General features: G+C 37.9%; 1 protein-coding gene across 3 annotated transcripts in view; it reads right to left on the bottom strand.

The window, feature by feature from the left end:
- Nucleotides 1–22,089, bottom strand: part of LOC115209070 (double-stranded RNA-binding protein Staufen homolog) — a 102,620-nt gene that overhangs the window by 78,245 nt on the left and 2,286 nt on the right. For 2 of the 3 annotated variants that reach the window (XM_029777148.2, XM_029777149.2), the window contains exons 2-3: nucleotides 3,727–3,875; nucleotides 208–306 (exon numbers count right to left, since the gene is read on the bottom strand). In XM_029777148.2, the coding sequence (XP_029633008.1) occupies nucleotides 208–286 (79 nt within the window). In that variant the 5' untranslated portion in view covers nucleotides 287–306; nucleotides 3,727–3,875. The remainder of the gene's footprint in view (nucleotides 1–207; nucleotides 307–3,726; nucleotides 3,876–22,089) is intronic. The other variant, XM_036501584.1, reaches the window with a different exon arrangement.

Here is a 22,089-nt window from a genome sequence, read left to right as displayed (position 1 = left end):
CTCCATTTTTCCAACAGTATTCATTTTGAGGGATTATTATGCTATACTTAAATGTATTCACTTAAACTAGCAATACTCCAAATATTGCATAGCTAATTCATACATATATAAGTATTAGTAATAGATATTCCTCAAATAATTAACTTTATAGTACAGGAAAAATGTATAATTATAGTGAACCAATGAAAAACAATATTATTATCTTACCTGAAGGTGGAACAGGCATAGTTCCTTGGTTTGTGGTTGGTAACTTCATTTTAGGATTATTTTTCAGTATTTGAGACATGACAACATATTATAGACAATCTGAAAAAAGAAACCAAGTTCAATAAATATTACAGGTCAACAAAAGAATTTTTTCCTCTGTTGTCAAAAAATTTGGAGCTGAACTAGGCTTTTTTTGACATACAGTTTGAAAATGGAAGCCATTTATTACCATCATATCAAGATTTTAAAATAGAGAATCCATAGAATTTCATTGCTTCATCAATAAATCAGTTTATGAGGTACAAGGCATAATATACAAACATACATACAAATTTGTTTTTCTTTAGAACCAGAATGTTTTTTTCTTAAAATTCTACTGAAAAACTAGTAAAAATCTTAAAATTTATACAGACAAATTACATCATTGTTTCTAAAACCACAAGCCAAGTTCCTGCAATAGTCTGCCATCATATGCAAGTCCCATCCGCAATGATAACTTTGTTCCATTGATTTTTACACCATCATCATCATCACTTAATGTCTGCCTGCCATGCTGGTATGGGCTGAACAGTTTGACAGGAGCTGACCAGACTTCAGTGTCTGTTTTGGCAGGGTTTTTTCAGTTGGATGCCCTTCCTAACACCAGCCAACCAACCAACCAGCACAATGGACTGAGTACTTTTTACTTGGCATAAACAGAGGTGAGGTCAGTTTTGGCAGAGTTTTTATAGCTCGATGCCCTTCCAAATGCCAACCAATTTACAGTGTGAGCTGGATGCTTTTTACAAGGCATCAGCACTGGCAGGATCACCAAGTAACTTGCAAGACAAAGATACTTTGAAAGGGGAGAAGGCATTGGAGGAGATCTTGTGTCAGATGATGAAAGGTTATAGCAGGGGTCAGGGAACTTTTTAAACCAATTACCCCAAAATATATCTACTTATGCTGACATTACCCCCTTGATTTGAAAGAAAATCATAGATTCTTTGAATTCAAAAGGTTTACTGAATCTATTTATACGAAGAATACAATCCTAAATATAAAAGATATAAACAAATGTGATAAATTAATATCCTTATTATGAAACAAAAGGGTTTTTCTAGAAACTTTTTCCCTTCAGGTTCCGGAGAAATGATGTTTCATTTTTGTTATAATCACATCGAAACTGGGACATTTTCATGCCAGAGCAATTTGGATACAGTCTTCGGGGCCCAATCGATTATTCTGCTTTCATTAGAGTGGAAAATATGTTTGTATAGGTAGGTTGTTACAAAAGACAGCAACTTTTTGATTGCCTCCTCATGCCAGAAGAAACATTTTTGTCGTAACAAGGAACACATTTTTAATATAATTTTGCTTATGTTTATGGTGTGCTTGAGAAGAAGACCCATTGATGGCAGATACCGGTGTCACACAAATGGCACCTGTGCCGGTGGTACGTAAAATCTCCCGTTACACTCTCTGGGTGGTTGTCATTAGGAAGGGCATCCAGCCATAGAAACCATCCTAAATCAAACTGGAGTCTGGTGCAGCCTTCCAGCTTGCCAGCCCTGATCAAACTGTTCAACCCATGGCAGCATGAATAATGGATGCTTGATGATGATGAATATATATAAGTCATAGTATATGGATTCAAGTAATCTGGTAGAATTCGTAAAAAAGCTCCTTAGTTTGTCATAACATAAACCATATAGAGTATATAGTAATATACATGAGAAAAGAATAAGGAGTATATAAAGATATAAATGATGAAGAAATGTGATGAACTTTATTTAACAATAAGCAACAAAATATCATGATAAATTTGTTTCAGAAGTCGCAAAACACATAAAGTTCACTGAAGATAGTGCGAATTTGATACCTGATCAGGCGAAAATGGTTAATTGTTAAATACGCCTTGATTTTAATATACTTTCTTGACTTTGATACACGAACACTGTGTTATAATTAACAAAAAAAAAAAAAAAAAAAAAAAAACTATGGAAGATGATAATGACAGAACTACTATAAATAAATAAAATGATTTTCTGATAAATTAAAGGGGATCTGAGTAATATAATTAAAAAATTAATAATTGTATAAACATTATTATTAAAATATTTACTTAATCACAATCATGTGACTGACCAGGCTATCAGATGTCACACATAGCTGGTCACAAAGCACTTTCGCATTGTTTTAGCCTTCAAATCATGCCACCCTGCTGGCTAGGTGAGCAGGCCAACCATCTACCCTGATCGAAGGGGAACCAGAGCAATGTGAAATGAAGTGCTTTACTCAAGAACACAATGCACCACCCAGTCACAGAAATGAACTTACATACACACACACACAGACTAGTGCATACGTGCTATCTTTAAGCATATTTTACATTGATTTGATATCATTGTATCATATATTCCTATAGTGCATATGCATAAGTATACATATGTCATGCAGAAGGGCAGTACATTTCACTCTTTAGATGTGCTTTAAGGGAAATTTGGCTGATACTGAAAGGAATACTCTGTGCATTATTAAAGAAATGGCAAAAGTATATTGACAATATGGATGCATACTTTGATGAATAAAACTATTCCTTGTATTTATAAAATATTAGCAACCTTTTTTCTTCTCTACAAATTTCATGCTTGATGACCTATTTTATACTGTCCTAAAAAAAAAAATGCAATTTCAAGACATTTTATTGAGTTCCAAATGTAAAGCAGAAACTGCTTGTAATATCAACCAAGCACTTGGCAAAGGGAATATCAATAAATGCACTGCTTAATATAAGTTCCAAAATTTAAGAGAGACAAGAGACTTGCAGATGAAAAAGGTTGCAAAAGACCTTCTGTGATTGACTAGGACCACTCAGGGTGATTACTAAGTACACACAAAATGACACAATTTTGTAGACGGTCGAAATATTTACTTTTCAACAGTTGTTCAACATTTGCACCACACTGTAAAATTAAACAGCTGATTGATAAAAGTTACAATTACAAAGTCAGCTCTGAGTTTCTTTTGATTGCATTGTGATGTTTCACAAAAGTGGATTCACTTTAGCTATCAACAGTAGACAAACAGAGGTGAAACACGAGCACACTTCCCCAAATGAAAGAGATTATGATAACCACTTGGTGTTCAGCAAGAAAAATCATCCACTACTTCTTGCATCCAGTGAAATCATCACAGCAGAGAAGTACTGGTCATTGAAAAGGACTGATATTTCTCTATAGCTATGACAGAAATTAACAAACAGCACTATGAAAGTACTTCATCCAGTTTACTCTTCAGGCTGCTCACCAACCGACGACTACCAATTTTTCCAGCAACTTGATAATTTCCTGCAAAAGAAAGTCTGCTCAAAACACCTCCAAAGAAATTACTAGTTCCAGGACTTCAAAATTCTGTGCCACTAGAATAGACTTATGTGAAGATTCTAATGGTTTCAATTAGTAAAATTTATTCTGAGCTGCTTTAAAATTGATGGTTAAAAACTGACTATTTTGCACATGTATATAAAACAAAACTTACCATTTCCATCAAATTTCAAGGATTAGTTTACTGTCAGGTCAGTTGACATTTTCAAAGATCAGACATCAATAATTCACATAAAAGTGCCCTTTTTCTTTCAACATTTCCAAAAGTCCTGACATTTAAAGACTTCTTACTCTTTATTCTACCTACAATAATTAATAGACAAAGTTTAGCAAACAATAAAATAGTTAAAGTATGAATTTTTATAAAACCAACACCCCATCTCCACCCCCAAATCCCCTTTTATTATATTCATAGAAGCAACATGGCCAAGTGGATAAAATTTGGACTTCAAACTCAGTACCAGTTTTGTTGTGCCTGGCCAAGACACTTAATTCAATGTTTCACATGACCTAGCTGTTTGGACCTTTTTAAAATGTTACCCAAGGCAGACTGATATCTTCTCTAAACAGGAAGTAAAACAGCTAATGATAATGTTTGCAGGGTTAAGCACCAGCTTATGGTCTTTGAGATTTATAGAGACACATATTTAATCAAACACCAAAGCATTTTATCATATATAAGCATATTTAGTGTGATAATTGAATCATTTCCTTGATCAAATTTACACAGTACTTTATGAAAAATTGTGAAATCAGAAGAGAAATGCAAATAAAAAATATGCAATTTTACCATTTTTGATAAATCCAACATAAAGCAGAAAGAAAGCAATGATTCGTTTCACATAATCTTCAACCATGACAACTACTGTAATCACCAATTCCATCCAGTTTATTGAGAGTTATGAGACAACAGTCTCATAACTGCTAAACATATTTTCAGGAAAAGAAATGATACAGCTGTATCCAATACCATATTCAAATATCATGAAAATGCTCTCCAAAGAGGGACACATCACACTTGTTCATATGAAATATACTGATAACAGACACAACAGAGAATTGCTTTAAAAAAATTGAGAACACATATAAGTCAGGGAATTCCATATTACACACTAGGAATATTGCTGTCTCTGTGCACAGCATTTAATTCTAGAAGAAAAGCAGAAAACAGCTCTCCAGAAGAGTCAAATGTTTTTTGCATACACAATGTTGCAAAAATAGAGTTAAATAGCCAAAGAGCCCTTGCAATTTGCTAATGAATTAAGTCGGTCAAAAGAGACAGAAGGTATCCTGAGAAAGAAGGGAATTTGTTAATTCAACCAAATTGAATGGCCAACAACAAAAAAATGTAACATGTTTATAGATTAAGTATAAACAACAAAATGAAACCTTTTATTTTGAAGTTATAGTATTGTAATGTATAACCAGTAAATCCTGGTTCAAAGAAATTAATTTTTAGTCATAGTCTTGAATGCTATTCCGAATGGTCATTCTCTCTCTTCCTCTTCCTGTCAAAAGCGCATGCGCTTTATATCAATGGTATTTGCATAACAAATTGGCGGCGAGCTGGCAGAAATGTTAGCACGCCGGGCGAAATGCGTAGCCGTATTTCGTCTGACGTTACGTTCTGAGTTCAAATTCCGCTGAGGTCGACTTTCCCTTTCATCCTTTCGGGATCGATAAATTAAGTACCAGTTACGCACAGGGGTCGATAAACTTGACTGAATCCGTTTGTCTGAACTTGTTTGTCCTCTCTGTGTTTAGCCCCCTTGTGGGCAGTAAAGAAATAGGTATTTGCATAACAAGTATTCAACATGATTAACCCCATGACGTTTTTTTCGTTTTTTATCAAGCAATTAGGTTGCATTGAGATCAGCAATTAGCACTCGACAATGGTTCGGCATACATTTACATCAACTGCTTTAACCAGTTTATGGCAGTCATTCATTTGGTTGCCTGAGCATCATCATCATCATCATCGTCGTTTAGCGTCCGTTTTCCATGCTAGCATGGGTTGGACGGTTCTACTGGGGTCTGTGAAGCCAGAAGGCTTCATCAGGCCCAGTCAAATCTGGTAGTGTTTCTACGGCTGGATGCCCTTCCTAACGCCAACCACTCCGTGAGTGTAGTGGGTGCTTTTTACGTGCCACCCGCACAGGTGCCAGACAGAGCTGGCAAACGGCCACGAACGGATGGTGCTTTTTATGTGCCACCGGCACAAGGGCCAGGCGAGGCTGGCAACGGACACGAAACGGGGCGGTGCTGGCAACGGTCGCGAAACGGAAGGTTCTCTTACATGCCACCGGCACTGGTAACACATCTGCAATTTCCATTGATCGATTTCCATTCTGATCCTCACTTGCCTCAACGGGTCTTCACAAGTAGAGTTTCGACATGCCACCGGCACTGGTAACACATCTGCAATTTCCATTGATCGATTTCCATTCTGATCCTCACTTGCCTCAACGGGTCTTCACAAGTAGAGTTTCGACATGCCACCGGCACTGGTAACACATCTGCAATTTCCATTGATCGATTTCGATTCTGATCCTCACTTGCCTCAACAGGTCTTCACAAGTAGAGTTTTGTGTCCCAAGAAGGGAAGGTATGCATACGTAGGCTGGCTCCATCCCAAGTAGAAGGCTACGGGTTATGGACTCACTTGTCCTGCCGGGTCTTCTCGCGCACAGCACACTTCCAGAGGACTCGGTCTCTAGTCATTTCCTTTGTGAGACCTTAAGTTCGAAGTCGTGCTTCACCACCTCGTCCCAGGTTTTCCTGGGTCTGCCTCTTCCACAGGCATGGCAACAGTAATCATGCCGACTGAGGTCAGCACTCAGTGCGAGTTAACATTCAACGTATATTGATCTAAATTATATCTCTGTGCAGGATGCTCATGCAGTATTATTCCTGAATAAGATGACTCGACAGCACAAATCAGACCGACTTCATGTATCTACAATCACTTGAATTCAAAAATTGACTTTAGTGTGGTCAAGAAAATTTTTTTGCACCATTTCACAAACTTTCTTACCGATTTGTGCCTCATTGCCAGCTAATCTGAGTGACCGACCCTGCCTATCTCTTCATTGTATGAAACAACTACACTCAATTTCATTATGGCATTACCATCTGCATCATTTCCTAGTGTCCTTCAGGCTTGCAGAATGTATTGTAGATAACATGCAGACATTTATCTTGTCACGCTACACTAGAGTGAAAATGCCCCTATCAGTGCATCGGCATGCTGTTTCCCTCCTTCAAAGTTTTACCTTGTGAAGATCAGGCAGCATGTTTTTCTTGTACATCCTCACAGTCCCACAGGTATTAGTCCTCCTCACCTGAAGCTGCAGGAAGGGGCCTGAACTGGAAAACCAGTTGTCCATATAAATATTGTAGCCTTTGTCAACCAAGTTTTCATTCAGTGACAATATGACAACAGTTGACGCTAGAGTAGATGCTGGAAGGTCCAATCTGTCCTGACCAGTGTAGATTTTGTAACTCCACGTGTGCCCATAGGCTCTGCCTGTTGACTGGCATACTTTATAAATCTTGACTCCAAAGCAGACACAGTTGGTCAGGTTGTATTGTTTGAATCAGAACCTTCCCTTGAATTTCCACAAACTCTCATCTGTACAAAATGTCCTGTGTGGGGGACATACACCATTCTGAAATTTTCAGCCACTTCGTCAACGATAAGACATATTTTGTGGAGCCTGTCATCCTGGTTCTCTCCTGAGTTGAAATGTAGATTTTGAAGAAGCATCAGAAATCGATCACATGGCATCATTTCTAGAAAGAAAGGCGCCAACATGGCTGGATCCCAATCCCAATATGATGCCAGAGTCAGTTTCTTGACGATGCCCATCAGTATCAGGAGGGCAAGCAGAACTTTGATTTTGCCCCCAATGGTTGGAAACCAATCACCACCATGCCCAGGTCTGACATGCTGGGAATGGTTTTCAGCATAGTCATTTGTTTCATCCACTATATACTGAAACAGTTCATCCGTCAAAAGCTAGTGGAAGATCTCCAATGGTGAACTTCCATGTTCAAAGTTTGCCTTTATGACTTGTTGCAGTTCTATATTTAAGAGATGAGGAATTATGTACAAGGGCATATGACGTAGTGGTTAAGAGCACAGGCTACTAACCCCATGATTCCAAGTTCGATTCCAAGCAGTGACCTGAATAATAGTAATAATAATAACATCGAAAAATACCTTAGGAATGAGAACCCAGGTTTGAAATTTTCCCAAGACACCTGATGAAGGCTGGGGGGGTGTATCAGCCGAAACGTGTTAACAACAAACAAGATGAAGACAAATACCTGTCAAAAGTAAATAATGTATAAGACTTGTTGGTTAATATCATAGGGTAAATGGAACCAAAGAGAATAAGTATGCAATTATGTGTTTCTATGTAGGTATACAACAACATATGTACTACATTTCAAAAATGTATGCTGACCTTTCTTGGTTCAGGTTTTGGTAGTTACATACCAGACAGATTAAAATTGAGGTTAAGCAACAAGAACTTTTTCAAAGATTTTTTTTTTAATAAGAAAATCCCAAACAAATCAAAAAGACATTCAGTATAAGAGACTATAAAGAAGGAGAAATTAAGACAAAAGTAATGAATTTACTTAATATTTGATAGAGTTCAGGTCATAAGGAGGGGGAAAACAATGAGATGGAGGAGTTCCCAAGTCTGGCAGTTCGAGGGAAAAAGCTATGACCATAGAAAGACTTCCTTGTTCATGGAAGCACAACAGCATTTGGATGAAGATGCTGTGAGTTTTGCATGAGGCAAGATGGAACAAAGTAATCTGAAACTAAGAGAGAATGTTCATCAGAGAACTTCCTGTGGCAATAATGATAGAAAAGAATAAGACTGGCAATGGCTTGTCAATGTGACAAGAGTTCCAGAAGCAAGAGAGGGACCAATCAAATTAGCAACTCAGTTTTGAACCCAGTCAAAGAGATCCAAGCGACAAGATGGTGCACCAGTGTTCTATAAAATGACAAATTGTGAACTTGAAAAGGTACAAAATGAGGTGATCTTTTGACCTAAACAATGACCCAATCTTACAGAAAGTAAACCTACCAGTTGATTGTAAGACCCCACAAAAAGATCAGGTGAGAGTAAGACTAGCAGTTTCAAAGAAGACCTTTTCTCAAGTAGTTTAACTATCTCACCATGTAACACCACAGGCCCAAAACTCATGTAAATGGGAGAAGGATAGGGATCCCACTCCCCACTGAAAGACAGGAGTTTGGTCTTGCCAGGGTTGAAAGTTACTAGTCACTTCTCACCCCATTTCTTAACAGCCTGCAGATCCACCTCAAGACTAGCAGTAAATTCTAACCATTTCAAGGGAGCGGTACTGCCAGGACAACCAGTAGTATCATTAACAGAAATGTTGATGAATTGAAGAACACTGATGTAGAGGAGAAATAGAGTCGGGCCAAGATGTTTTGATTATCATATTAGATATCAATCATCATTATTCTATGTCTATTTATGGTTGAACAGACTAGTAACATAAAAGGACAGTTTATCATTTTTATTTTAGAAAAAATTCTTACTTTAAGGATAAATTAATGAAACTGATGCTATAAGCTATATACCTCAACAAGCATTTAATCATTTTACATTCACTTTCCCTGCTGGCATAGGTTGGACAAATTGTGATCCAAGTCAGTTTTTATTTGGAGTTAATGCCCTCCTAGACAGGTTAGTTTGGTTACATCCAGATATCCTTCCTATCGTCAACCTCTTTATAGAGTACTGAATGAATTTTATCATAGACCCAGAGGAGGTCGTTTTTGACATGGCTAAAGAGCTCTCTCAAATCTATGTTGCTTCTGAACAATCACTAACCACTTTATAGGGCATACTGGGTGCATTTTAAAATGACACCAACTTTAGTGATATTGCTTTCTTTACTTTTAGCTGTGTCTGTCTGTTCAGTGCTATATGACTAAGAGAGTGACTAGCAGGCAGTGATGATGGAAAAAAACTAGAATATAAGGGTGAAGGAACAAGTTTATGATGGTAGAGAGGGGGGCTGAGGGAATAGGAGAAGAGAAGGAATACTGACTGTTAGGTGCTCCAGTACCTGTCAATGCAATCTTTCTTTACATACATGGCCCAGTGAGAGGAGAGCAAGTGATTGCCAGAAAGATGAGAGGATTGGACAGATTTAATGATAGCCCTACACTGATAGCACAGTACAGTGAATAGAAGAGAGAAGGCAGAGGGAAAGTGATGACAATGAAATAAAAAGGGATCACAAGGCTGGGGAGGCAGCAAATATAGACAATATCCATCCATATATATCTTCCATCCTTCATTACCACCACCATTTCAATGTTCATTTCACCATACTTGAACAGCTGGGTAGGTCCTCTCAAGAGGACGAATCACTGTAACTCCACCTCCATGAGGTCCAACTTCTAAGATCAATCTTCACCACTTCGTCCCTTTATCTTCATGGGTCTCAATCTTTCTTAGGTTCCATCCATTTTGAGTGCCTTACACTTCTTTATACAGCTATCATCCTTTATAGACATTACATGCCCACACCAGTGTAGTCTTCTCTTAAGTACCTCATCTGATCCCATTTGTGCACAACTTTGCTCAGAGCTCATTTGAATTCCATCATTAATCCTTTAGCATTGAGATTACTCTGTCAAATGTAATTCTTATGTATTCACATTGTTATGAATTAATCATGCATTATCTGTTGACTTTGAGGTTCTGATGATATGAGTGTTTATTTTTTGAATGACAATGTAGGGTAGTTGTGAGAAGTTGGATCTAGCCAGTTTGAACATAAAACATGTAGAATATTTGAGCCAGATATGGCTGGTTTAAATGCTGAAGAGATAATGCAAACTCACATCCAGAAAAGCATGAACATTTCATTTCTTTCTAGTTTTGTAAATCCCTCTGTATCTGTATTCAGTGCCTGCATCTCTCTACCATGCAGCCATACACATTGTCTACAGATGTCATACATTCTCTCCTTTACTCAGAGAGAACCCTTTATTAATAGAAGCGGAAATAGCTCCTTGAACTTCTCCCAACCCGTTCTTGTTCTGGCTACTATACTCCATTGCTAATTAGGTTATCTATGCAGCAGAAGTTATCAACTACTGTGGGATCACTCTTAGTACTTTACTGCTCCTGAGTATATGCTGCATGTAAAGTCTACCTTTCTCATTAGATTACTTCTAATTCCACTACATCTCATGGGTCTGTAGTTTATGCTAGATACACAGAATGAAATATCTACCGACTCCCCTTCTTAACAAACACAGATGGTACCAGAGTCATGTCTTCTTTCCTAGTTTCTAATACTTCAGTCTTTACTTGATTTTCGGTTTTGCTTTCACATTGAAAATTATAAGAATATTGCAAGACACTGAACAAGACACTGTGCATATATCACAAAAATACTCAAGTTAAATGTCTCCTTTAAGACCAAAGTTTCAATAGTAGTTGCCAGTTTTCTCTTCTTTTGTCTCCTTGAAGCAATCCAGATTCTGATATAAGAACCAGATTGTCAGCCTAGAGAAATTCCTATGGACAGCCAGTCTTAAAACCCAGAGGACAGTGATAAATAAAAGGGGATGAATCTGAACTGAATCTTAGTGAACCCGACTTTCACACTAAATTCATTGCTATATTCAGTACTCTCTTTATTGACAGCACTACTGTACATTGCTTGCACAGCCTTCACAAGCCATTCATTATTCCAAATTTTCTGAGTGACCACCAGATTATAATGTGAGACCAAGGCCTTCTAGATCAGCAAAGGTGGCTTACCCCATCTTAATACTTCTCTAAGAGTGCACCAATGGTACCTTTCCCCAGCACAAACTGCATCCCATCTAGGCTAATTCTGTTTGTATGTTTCTTTTAGTAACTTTTTATAAACTGGTTCAACTTGATGCCTCTGTTATTTCCTTTTTGCAGTGCATTTCTTATGCCCTTTCAGCAGTTGTGTATATAACAACTTCCTGTATGACTTGATTGACGATGCAGATGATAGGATGTGCCCTACTCCAGACGTTTTAATCATCTGAATAACTATCCCCAATAGACTGACAATCTTCTCTGCCATCATATCCTTCATCGCTTTATCAAACTGCTATTAACTTGTATAACTGGTCCCTCTGTTAGGGCAACTATAACAGGACTTCTCTCTTTGATGCATCCTCTACTTTCTTATAATAGCACTTCTATGTCTTTTTCTGCTCAGAAACTTCTCCCCAACAACATCCAAGTTTTCTGTAACACACTGTCTTGCAATCCAGAAAGTCTCATGCCTTTGATCTTCAAATTACAGAACATAAGCAAACCTCTTTCTCTCTAGCAACTTGGCATTGCTCTTAGCTGCTCCTTATCAAGTCTCTCTCTGCTTTTATGTTTCTTTCTACCTCACTATTCTACTATTATCTCAACTTTCAATTTGGCTAGAGCCTTGCTGTAGCTGTATGTTTGGTCAGTAGCCTTAAGAAAGTTGTCTTGTAGAAACTCTTAGTGTATAAGAAGGTATCACTGTACAGCTCCAACAAAACCCATTGAAAAACATCAATACATGTCAGTGACAAAGAAACAAGGAAGGTTCCAAGTGGTCATGGGATGTGCTAGAAGCAGCAGCTAAATCACTCTTAAATCATGCACCTTTTCATCTGAAAATATTTCTGAAATCCCCCACCTATTTTTAAAATGAAAAAGCTTCTCCCATCATTGCTAAGTGTGTAGTAGAAACAAAATCAGCTGAAATCAGTTTGGAGGGGAATAAGAGGGAGGGGAAGTGTGAAAAATAATCATAAAGATAAACCCCCCACCCCCACTAAAATAAATTGGAAAAATCCCCATCAGAATAAAAATCCAACTTATGTGCATATCCTGATCTGAAACTCCACCATTTGCAGCCATTTTTAATAGTTCATTAAAATTTTATCGCAATAGTATTGTTCCAAAATTTGGGGAATTATTTAGTTCTATGCCTACTACAAATGTTCCCAAACTCAGGTCCCTGCGTGATTTGTGTAATTTGAAGATGATTATCACCTCAGTTTCAAAGATATGACATTACAAATATGGCTAATTATTAATTTAGACCAATTAGGCAAGATTTCGTCAATCAATTCACTGACCATTCAAACCGTCATATTTCCTAAAATATTCATCCAAATTTCACAAATTATACTATTGCATAAATTTGAAAGGCCATGTCACCTTTGTTTGCTCGTGTAAGTTGAATGCAATTAAGTCGATTACATGTCAATGTACTGACATAAATAGGCAGTACATTGATGGCATTTAGATTATGGTGCATCTTATAGAGTTTCTACCTATGCCTTTTCTACAGATCGAGCAGGGCCATCTACCTGAAGGCGTTTGTGATTTGTCTGCCTTACTACTTATTAGGACTTTGGTTGTAGCTAAGTTGACTCTAAGGCCCTTCGATTCTAATCCTTGCTTCCACCCCTGAAACTTCTCCAGTTCTGATAGTGACTCAGCAATTAGAGCAAGGTCATTAGCATAGAGGAGCTCCCAGGGGCATCCTGTCTTGAATTCCTCCGTTATTGCCTGGAGGACTATGATAACATACTGTTTTTCAAAAAATTAATGGAAAAAAAAGTTAACCTCAACTTCATTGATTTTTCCAGCTTTACATCAGTTTCAGCAAACATTTAGAAGCATAAAAATTTTAAAACATCCAAAACCCAATATTGAAACTGAAAATCAAATATAATACCTGTGAAAATATGCTCAGTTCTTTTATCAACCATTTTACTAAGGGAATCAGATATATATTTCTTTACTACCCACAAGGGGCTAAACACAGAGGGGACAAACAAAGGGATTAAGTCGATTACATCAACCCCAGTGTGTAACTGGTACTTAATTTATCGACCCCGAAAGGATGAAAGGCAAAGTCGACCTCGGCGGAATTTGAACTCGGAACGTAACGACAGATATATCTACTCAAAATTTCATTACACTTAACAGTAGAAAGTAGTTTTATATACCAATCTATATACTTTTGAAGAATGGCATGTTTGAAACCATTTGTTGTTGAGATATGTTAAGTTTATTGAGGCAACATGATTTACAGAAGATATCAATTCTATTTTTTGTAGATATTTAACATCATTGACAGTACCACCTTACTGGCCCTCATGCTGGTGGCACGTAAAAGCACCCACTACACTATCGGAGTGGTTTGCGTTAGAAAGGGCATCCAGCTGTAGAAACGCTGCCAGATCAGATTGGAGCCTGGTGCAGCCATCTGGTTTGCCAGTCCTCAGTTAAATCGTCCAACCCATGCCAGCATGGAAAGCAGACGTTAAATGATGATGATGATCCATAGAAAATATATACATGTATACAATAGATACACAATATATATATATATATATATATACACACATAGAATCATCATCGTTTAACGTCCACTTTCCATGGACGATTTTGACTGAGGGCTGGCGAACCAGATTCCAATCTTGATCTGGCAAAGTTTCTATAGTTGGATGCCCTTCCTAAGGCCAACCACTCCAAGTGTGTAGTAGGTGCTTTTTACGTACCACCGGCATGGGTCATTCAGGCGGTACTGGCAACGACCTCGCTCAAATCTTTTTACACATGCCACCGGCACAGGTGCCAGTAAGGCGACGCTGGTAATGAATATATATACATATACACACAATATGCGAAGACATGTTGGGGCAAGCGAAATCGAAATCGAATTGAACCAGCCAGGATCCCTGGTCTGGTGGTACGTAAAAAGCACTATCCGACTCGTGGCCGATGCCAGCGCCGCCTCGACTGGCTTCCGTGCCGGTGGCACGTAAAATACACCAATCCGAATGTGGCCATTGCCAGCCTCACCTGGCACGTAAAAAGCAGCCACTACACTCACGGAGTGGTCGGCGTTAGGAAGGGCATCCAGCTGTAGAAACATTGCCAGATAAGACTGGAGCCTGGTGCAGCCGTCTGGCTTCCCAGATCCCCGGTCGAACCGTCCAATGCATGCTAGCATGGAGAACGGACGTTAAATGATGATGATGATTAAACTATATACAATATATATAGAATACATATATTCCACCTCTCCCCCCTCCCTTGTTACCCCACCCCATACACATTCCAACCCCACCCGTCCCTTACACCCACTCCCACATACCCCATCCCTACCCACATTCCACCCTTGCTCCCCCACTCCAACACCACCATATCACACCACCCCGCACACACTAGCACTGACCACTTCCCAGCACCCACATCATCATCCACACACCTATACATGCACACATCAAGGTCACCAGCCCACATGCACGCTCTCAGATACACACCCAAGCGCACCATCATTTTGGGATAACCGCTACTTTATCATCTCCCCTTCTTCCTAGCTCTCCTGTGTGACCTCTCTGTCCAACATTCGCCATGATAAAACACTAGCCCCTAAACATTTTTTATTTTCTCTCCCTGTTTATTTCTGTGTTCCTTCTTGCCGAAGAGCGTAGGCTCAAAAAGTAAAAGACTTTCTCACTTACCGAACGTTAAACTAATACATCTGTTTGTTATTTGTCCAACCCGTGCTAGCGCGGAAAACGGACGTTAAATAATGATGATGATGATGATGACATCCATCGTTGTCTTGTTTTTTGCAAATTCTCACTATATTACATATATATATATATGTATGCATACAAGATATAAATGCATACAATGTATATATATATATACAATATATAAATGTATACAATATATATATATTTATATACAATATATGTGTATACAATATATATATATATACATACAATATAAATATAGAATATATATACATATACATACAATATAAATATAGAATATATATATACATACAATATATATAAATATAGAATACATATACATACTATATATATCATCATCATCATCGTTTAGCGTCCGCTTTCCATGCTAGCATGGGTTGGACGGTTCAACTGGGGTCCGGGAAGCCAGAAGGCTGCACCAGGCTCAGTCTGATCTGGCAATGTTTCTACAGTTAGATGCCCTTCCTAACGCCAACCACTCCATGAGTGTAGTGGGTGCTTTTTACATTCCACCAGCACAGGTGCCAGACAAGGCTGGCAAACGGCCACGATCAGAATGGTGCTTTTTACGTGCCACCGGCCACGATCAGATGATGCTTTTTACGTGCCACCGGCACTGGTATCACAGATACAATTTCCATTGATGTTGATCGATTTCGATTTTGATTTTCGTGCCTTGTCGATAACACACGGACACACACACTCGTGGTCTTCGTCGTACTCAGACTTACTCCCCAGCAATAAACCGGCCGCACTCGTGCTCGATACCGAGAACTCGCCATGGTAATGTGTTCCTGTGAGGATGGCTGAATGTTAGCTTGAGCCAAGGTCCATTTGAGCTGGTCTTTAAAACGGAATTTCAGACATACTCTGGGTCTAGTTCCGATTGCAAGTACTCCGTAGAGCATGACCCTTGGGAGACAAGAGAGCTACAGACGCTGGACATGACCTGCCCAGTGCAGACGATGGCGAAGAATGGTGTCTTTGAAACTTGGTAGTAAGCCGTGGCGAAGAACCTTGTTGTTGGTAGCGTGATCTTCCCATTGTATGTTGAGGGTCTGTTGTTGCTTCGATTGCTGGAAGCATTCAAGGCGCTTGAAATCACGACAGTACAACATCCAAGTCTTACAAGCATAGAGTTGAGTTGACAGGACAATGGCATGGAAGACCATGATCTTTATCCAGATGGTCAGTGCATGATTGAAGAATACATGTTGGCTGTGTCTGCTGAAGGCGGAGTGGGCTGCCCCAATCCAGTTCTCCATGTCCCTTTCTGTGGGAATAAAATTGGGTCTTGAAAGAATTTTCAGCAGCTCCCGTGTATGTTTTTTATTCTTTCAAGCCATCTATTTGTACTTTGGCCCTATACACAATCCCTTTTTCCAGACATTTTCTTTCCAACAGACAGGAGGTCTTGTCTTTGCAATTACAATTCTTTGGACCCCGAAAACAGGATGACTTGTCTGGCAAAGCATGTCTGGGAATTAAAAGAAAAGGAAACCCACCCTTTTAATGTAACATGGAAAATTTTAGACAAAGCATCACCTTACAGACATGGAGCTCATAAAAGACCCATCAAATGCAATTTATGCCTTTTGGAAAAATTCTTCATCTTGTTCCAGGATAAAAACACTTTAAATCATAGACGCTAACTTTTAAATTCCTGCAAACATGCAACAAAATTTTAAATGTCAACCGACAAAATACCATATGGATAGTATGCTTTGACTTTTGAATTATTTTCGACTGCTACTTTTGAATTTGTCTTTGTAATGTATGGTTGTTTTGCATTGCCACGATATTGAATATATTTTGACTCATTCTTTAAGAAGACCTTTGACTATTTTACATATTTCCAAGCTTAGGCTTTGCTAAGATTTTCATTATTATTATTATTATTTTATTTTTTATTTGTATTATTTTTTGATATTTTATTTTATTGAATTTTACAAGCCTATTTAATTGTTACATTTTATTTGTAGATGATTCCTTATATGGTGTTGCATTTTAAAACGCCTTTTTATCTGTATTTTGATTTTATATACACCAAGCAGCTTTTGAAATTGCTTGTATATACATTATGATGTAGATGTGTCACTGTATATTTGTCTTTATGTGTATATATGTATTGTGGGTGTACATATGTATGTGTATGTGTCCGTACATGTATGTGTGTAAGTATACGTGTATGTTTATATTTATGTGCATACGCACATGGATGTATATGTATGTGTATATACTTATGCTTATGTGAGCATGTATTCGCATGCATATTTTTGAATATTTATAAATGTAATCATGTGTATTTGTATGCATATCTATAGTTATGTGTATATATATATACGTAATTTTGCTTCACGTGTGCATTCGTTGAATGCAATTCGTAAAGTCTCTCTCGTTTCTTTTGTAGCAATCTCTTTCTCTCAGTTTTCTGTTTCTGTTTCAGTAACTTTTACCTCTTTTCTTTTCACTGTTTCACTCCCTCCTCCCTATGCTTAATATGCCTCCCATCTCTTTCGCCGGTAACAACTGACCTGTGTATGTATACACCAAGAGATTTTGTGCGCGTGTATGTGTGTGTATGTATATATTTACGTCTCACCTATACATGTATATAACTATGTATATGCATCTGTATATAGATGGTTTAGTATGTGTATATGCTGCTGAAAAATATCTATGTAATTTTTAATTTCAATTTTTAAATGGATATAACTGTTAATGCATTCATTTATATCTTGTACCTAATTATTTACCATACATATTTAGACTCTGCCCTTCAATTGAAGGTTTTCTTCAATTTTACAACAATTTTGATCATTGCATGCTTAAGACTGTTAGTTGAAACGACCAATGAAACAAGACTATTTTCAAAAGTGTATCATTTAATCTATGTTTGATTATGTCAGAATTTCTGTACCATTCTAACAAAACAGTCCGACGAACAGGAAAATTAAACTTTGAGAAACAGTTTTTGTGATATATCTACTGCTTTTAATAAAGTATATATATGTATGCGTGTGTGTGTGTGTGCGTGTATCTATCTATCTATCTATCTATCATCATCATCATCAACGTTTAACGTCCGTTTTTCCATGCTAGCATGGGTTGGATGGTTCAATTGAGGTCTGGGGAACCAGTAGGCTGCGCCAGGCCCAGTCTGATCTGGCAGTGTTTCTACAGCTGGATGCCCTTCCTAATGCCAACCACTCCGTGAGTGTACTGGGTGCTTTTTACATGCCACCTGCACAGGTGCCAGATGAGGCTGGCAAACGGCGGCGATCAGATGGTGCTTTTTACGTGCCACCGGCACGGGGGCCTGACGAGGCTGGCAACGGCCACAATCGGATGGTGCTTTTTACATGCCACCAGCACAGAGGCCAGTCGGAGCGGCACTGGCAGCGGCCACGTTCGGACGGTTCTCTTATGTGCCACCGGCACTGGTATCAAAGCTACAACTTCCATATGTATACATATAAACATACAGATATAAATATGTGTATATATATATATACATACATACATACGTATATATATATATAAACATGTATATACATACACATATACACACACACACACATGTATATATACATACATATATATATATACACATTTATACATACATATATATGTACACACACATATTTGCATATATATTACCACTTTCACTCTCCGCAAAAAATCCCAAATTTTATTTAATTTGCTTTGTGGGAAGGACTATTTCAACAAAGTCGCATCTTGTCCTTGCCTTCGAAATGTGGAGTATTTGAAACAGGGACAACTGAAGAAGGGGAACATTCCTTATGTTGTATGTCTTGTTTCTCTGTTTGTTTTTTTTTGTTGTCCGAAAAAAGGTTTGTTTCTATGTTTTTGTTTTTATGTTTTCGTTTCTCATTATGTTCAAGGTTTTTTTGATGTTCTGTACCCATATATGCATGTATATATACATATGTATGTAGGTATGTACATACGTGTATGTATATATGCATATATTTATATTATTATATGATCGAACGCCACGCATCTTTTTCCAAGTAAGTTTTATCTTAACAATTATGATGCAAACTCTTCTTTGCTATCTCTCTCCCCCTTTTGTTCTTCATCCTTTCTGGTTTTTTCTCCCACACTTCCCTATTCTTCTCGTCTCCCCTTCACCGTTCTCTCCGTCTCTCACCCCTCCTCGACGCTCTCGTCGATGACACATGGCGAGAGGGAATCTATCTTTCCGACTACTACCTTCATAAAGACTAAACGGGCTTATCCTGTCTCTTCATAAGCTCATCTCCTTAAACATTCAGAATAATTTTTCCATCGTCTTGGCTTAACAACCCTCATCGTTTGTTTTTACTATTTTGTTCTCATTGTTCTGTCTTTTACTGTTTTTACTTTTTTATTGTTTTTACTGTTTTGTTCTCCCAGTCCTGTTCTAGTTACCACTTTCACCTTCCGCAAAAAATCCCAAACTTTATTTAATTAGCTTTGCGGGAAGGACTGTTTCAATGAAGTCACGTCTAATCCTTGCCTTCGAATTTGTGGAGTAGTTGAAACAGGGACAACTGAAGAAAAGGAATATTCTTTATATTGTATGTCTCATTTCTCTGTTTGTTTTTTGCGTTGTCTAAAAAAAATTCATTTGTATGTTTTTGTTTCTCATTGTGTTCAATGCTTTTTGATGTCCTGTACCCTTATATATACATGTATATATACATATATGTGTAGGTATGCACATATATGTGTATATATATATATATATATATATATATATATGCATATATTTATATATTATATATACACACACATGGCCTAGTGATTAGGGCAGCTGAATCGCGGTCGTAGGATCGCGGTTTCGATTCCCAGACTGGGTGTTGAGTGTTTATTGAGCGAAAACACCTAAGAGCTCCACGAAGCTCCGGCAGGGGGTGGTGATCCCTGCTGTACTCTTTCACCACTCTTTCTTCTGTTGGCCTGCTCGCTTAGCCAGCGGGGTGGCGTCATTCGAAGGCTAAAACTAATTGTGACCAGCGATGTGTAGCAACATCTGATGGTCTGGTCGGTCACGTGATATACACACACATATATATACATATATACCGAAATTTGTTCATTGCATGCAACCGGTCATTGTAAAGACCGTTAGTTGAAAGGACCAATGAAACAAAACCATTTTCAAATGTGTATCCATTAAATTAATTGTATATGTTTGCTTATAACCTTATTTTTGTTTCATCCTAAACAAACTGTCTGACGAACGACACGTGAAACTCTGAGTAACAGTTTTTGTGATATTTTTGCTGCTTTTAAATAAATTATATATACATATATATAGGCACAGATGTGACTGTGTGGTAAGTAGCTTGCCCAAGGTACCACACAGTGGGACTGAACCTGGAATAATGTGGTTGGGAAGCAAGCTACTTACTGTACAGCCAATACATACACACATACATATATCTATATATATACATACATATTTTCATATACATAGATCTATATACACAAGTATATACTTATATAGCTCTCTCCCTCCCTATGTGTATACATATGAATGTGTGCGTGCATACATGCACACGCATATCTATACATTCTTATACTTCTATTTTTTCTACTTTTTCCCTGAAGGCATATACAGCAAAGATGTGAAATTGGAGAGCCAAGGAACTGCAATTGTTTCCTTGAGCTTGAAAAATTGTAGAAGGATACCTGCAAACATTATCGCAGTAACACTATAGAACAACAACCCAGATAAAGCAAAAGAAACTCAAGTTCTCCCATTCTTATGCCCTTGTGAGACCAAATATCAACATATAGGAATGCCATTCTGGAAAACGATTACAGCAAGAGGGACAAGAAAAATGCAGATTGTGAAAAGGAGCAAGTCATCCAGGCCCAGTGAGCTCTCAAAAGGACTAAGCCAAAACAGACTTGACTGAGGGGGCTGAAAAAGTAAACAAAAAACAAACCAATGACAAAACAAAAGCATCCAGAAATAACCCAGAGCAAAGAGATGACACAAATGAGCTACCAGGAGAAGCTAAGGGAGTTGAAGAGATATACAGTGACAAAGATATGGAAGATACTGGAAAGTCTAGATCCCAACTTTGGAACTGAAAATTATACTAACCACCGGACTATACGGCACTGCATAGTACCAAAAATCTCGTCTTCTCTGTCTAGAGTAAAAACCCAGAATTGTAACAGCTTAGATTTCAAGGGTCAATACTTTTCAACATTCTGCCATACAGCCTCAGAGGTATGCGAAGTGTAAATATGGAGGTTTTCAAAGAGAGTGTGAACAAACATCGTGAGGAGAGGCACAAAGAGCAGCTCCGTCCGACACGCTACTTCAGAAACTGTAAAGAAAAGCAACCCAATCACACTGGAAGGTAATGTCCCAGCATGGCCTCAACCTCTAGCTAAACCCAATATAAAAGATATATATATTAATAAATAAAACATATGCATATATATATATACATATATGTACGTACCTACCTCTACATGTATATATACACGCATATATGAGTACAGGACACCAAAAAAAACGTCGAACGCAATGAGAAACGAAAACATAGACACAAACCCAAGGAACTGGACATTTTTCTTAAACAACAAAGAAAATATAGAGTACAGGACAAATAACACAAGGAAAAATCCCCTTCTTCAGTCGCCATGGTTTCATCTACTCTACGTTTTGAAGGTGAAGGCGAGACGTATCTTCAATAGAAACTTTCCTTCCTGCGAAAAGCAAATCAAATAAAATTTAAGATCTTTTTGCAGAGGGGTAAAAATGGTAACAAAAACAAGACAGTAACGACAGTACAAAATATAAGCAGTAAAAGACAGGACAAGGAAAATAACAAGACAAGAAGGGCTGTTAAGCCGAACGAAAAAAAGTATTACGAA

This window comes from Octopus sinensis, linkage group LG3, assembly GCF_006345805.1.
Source record: "Octopus sinensis linkage group LG3, ASM634580v1, whole genome shotgun sequence".
Classification (NCBI taxonomy): domain Eukaryota; kingdom Metazoa; phylum Mollusca; class Cephalopoda; order Octopoda; family Octopodidae; genus Octopus; species Octopus sinensis.
Note: the sequence above shows the minus strand (reverse complement) of the source record. Positions and strands in the feature narration are given on the sequence as shown.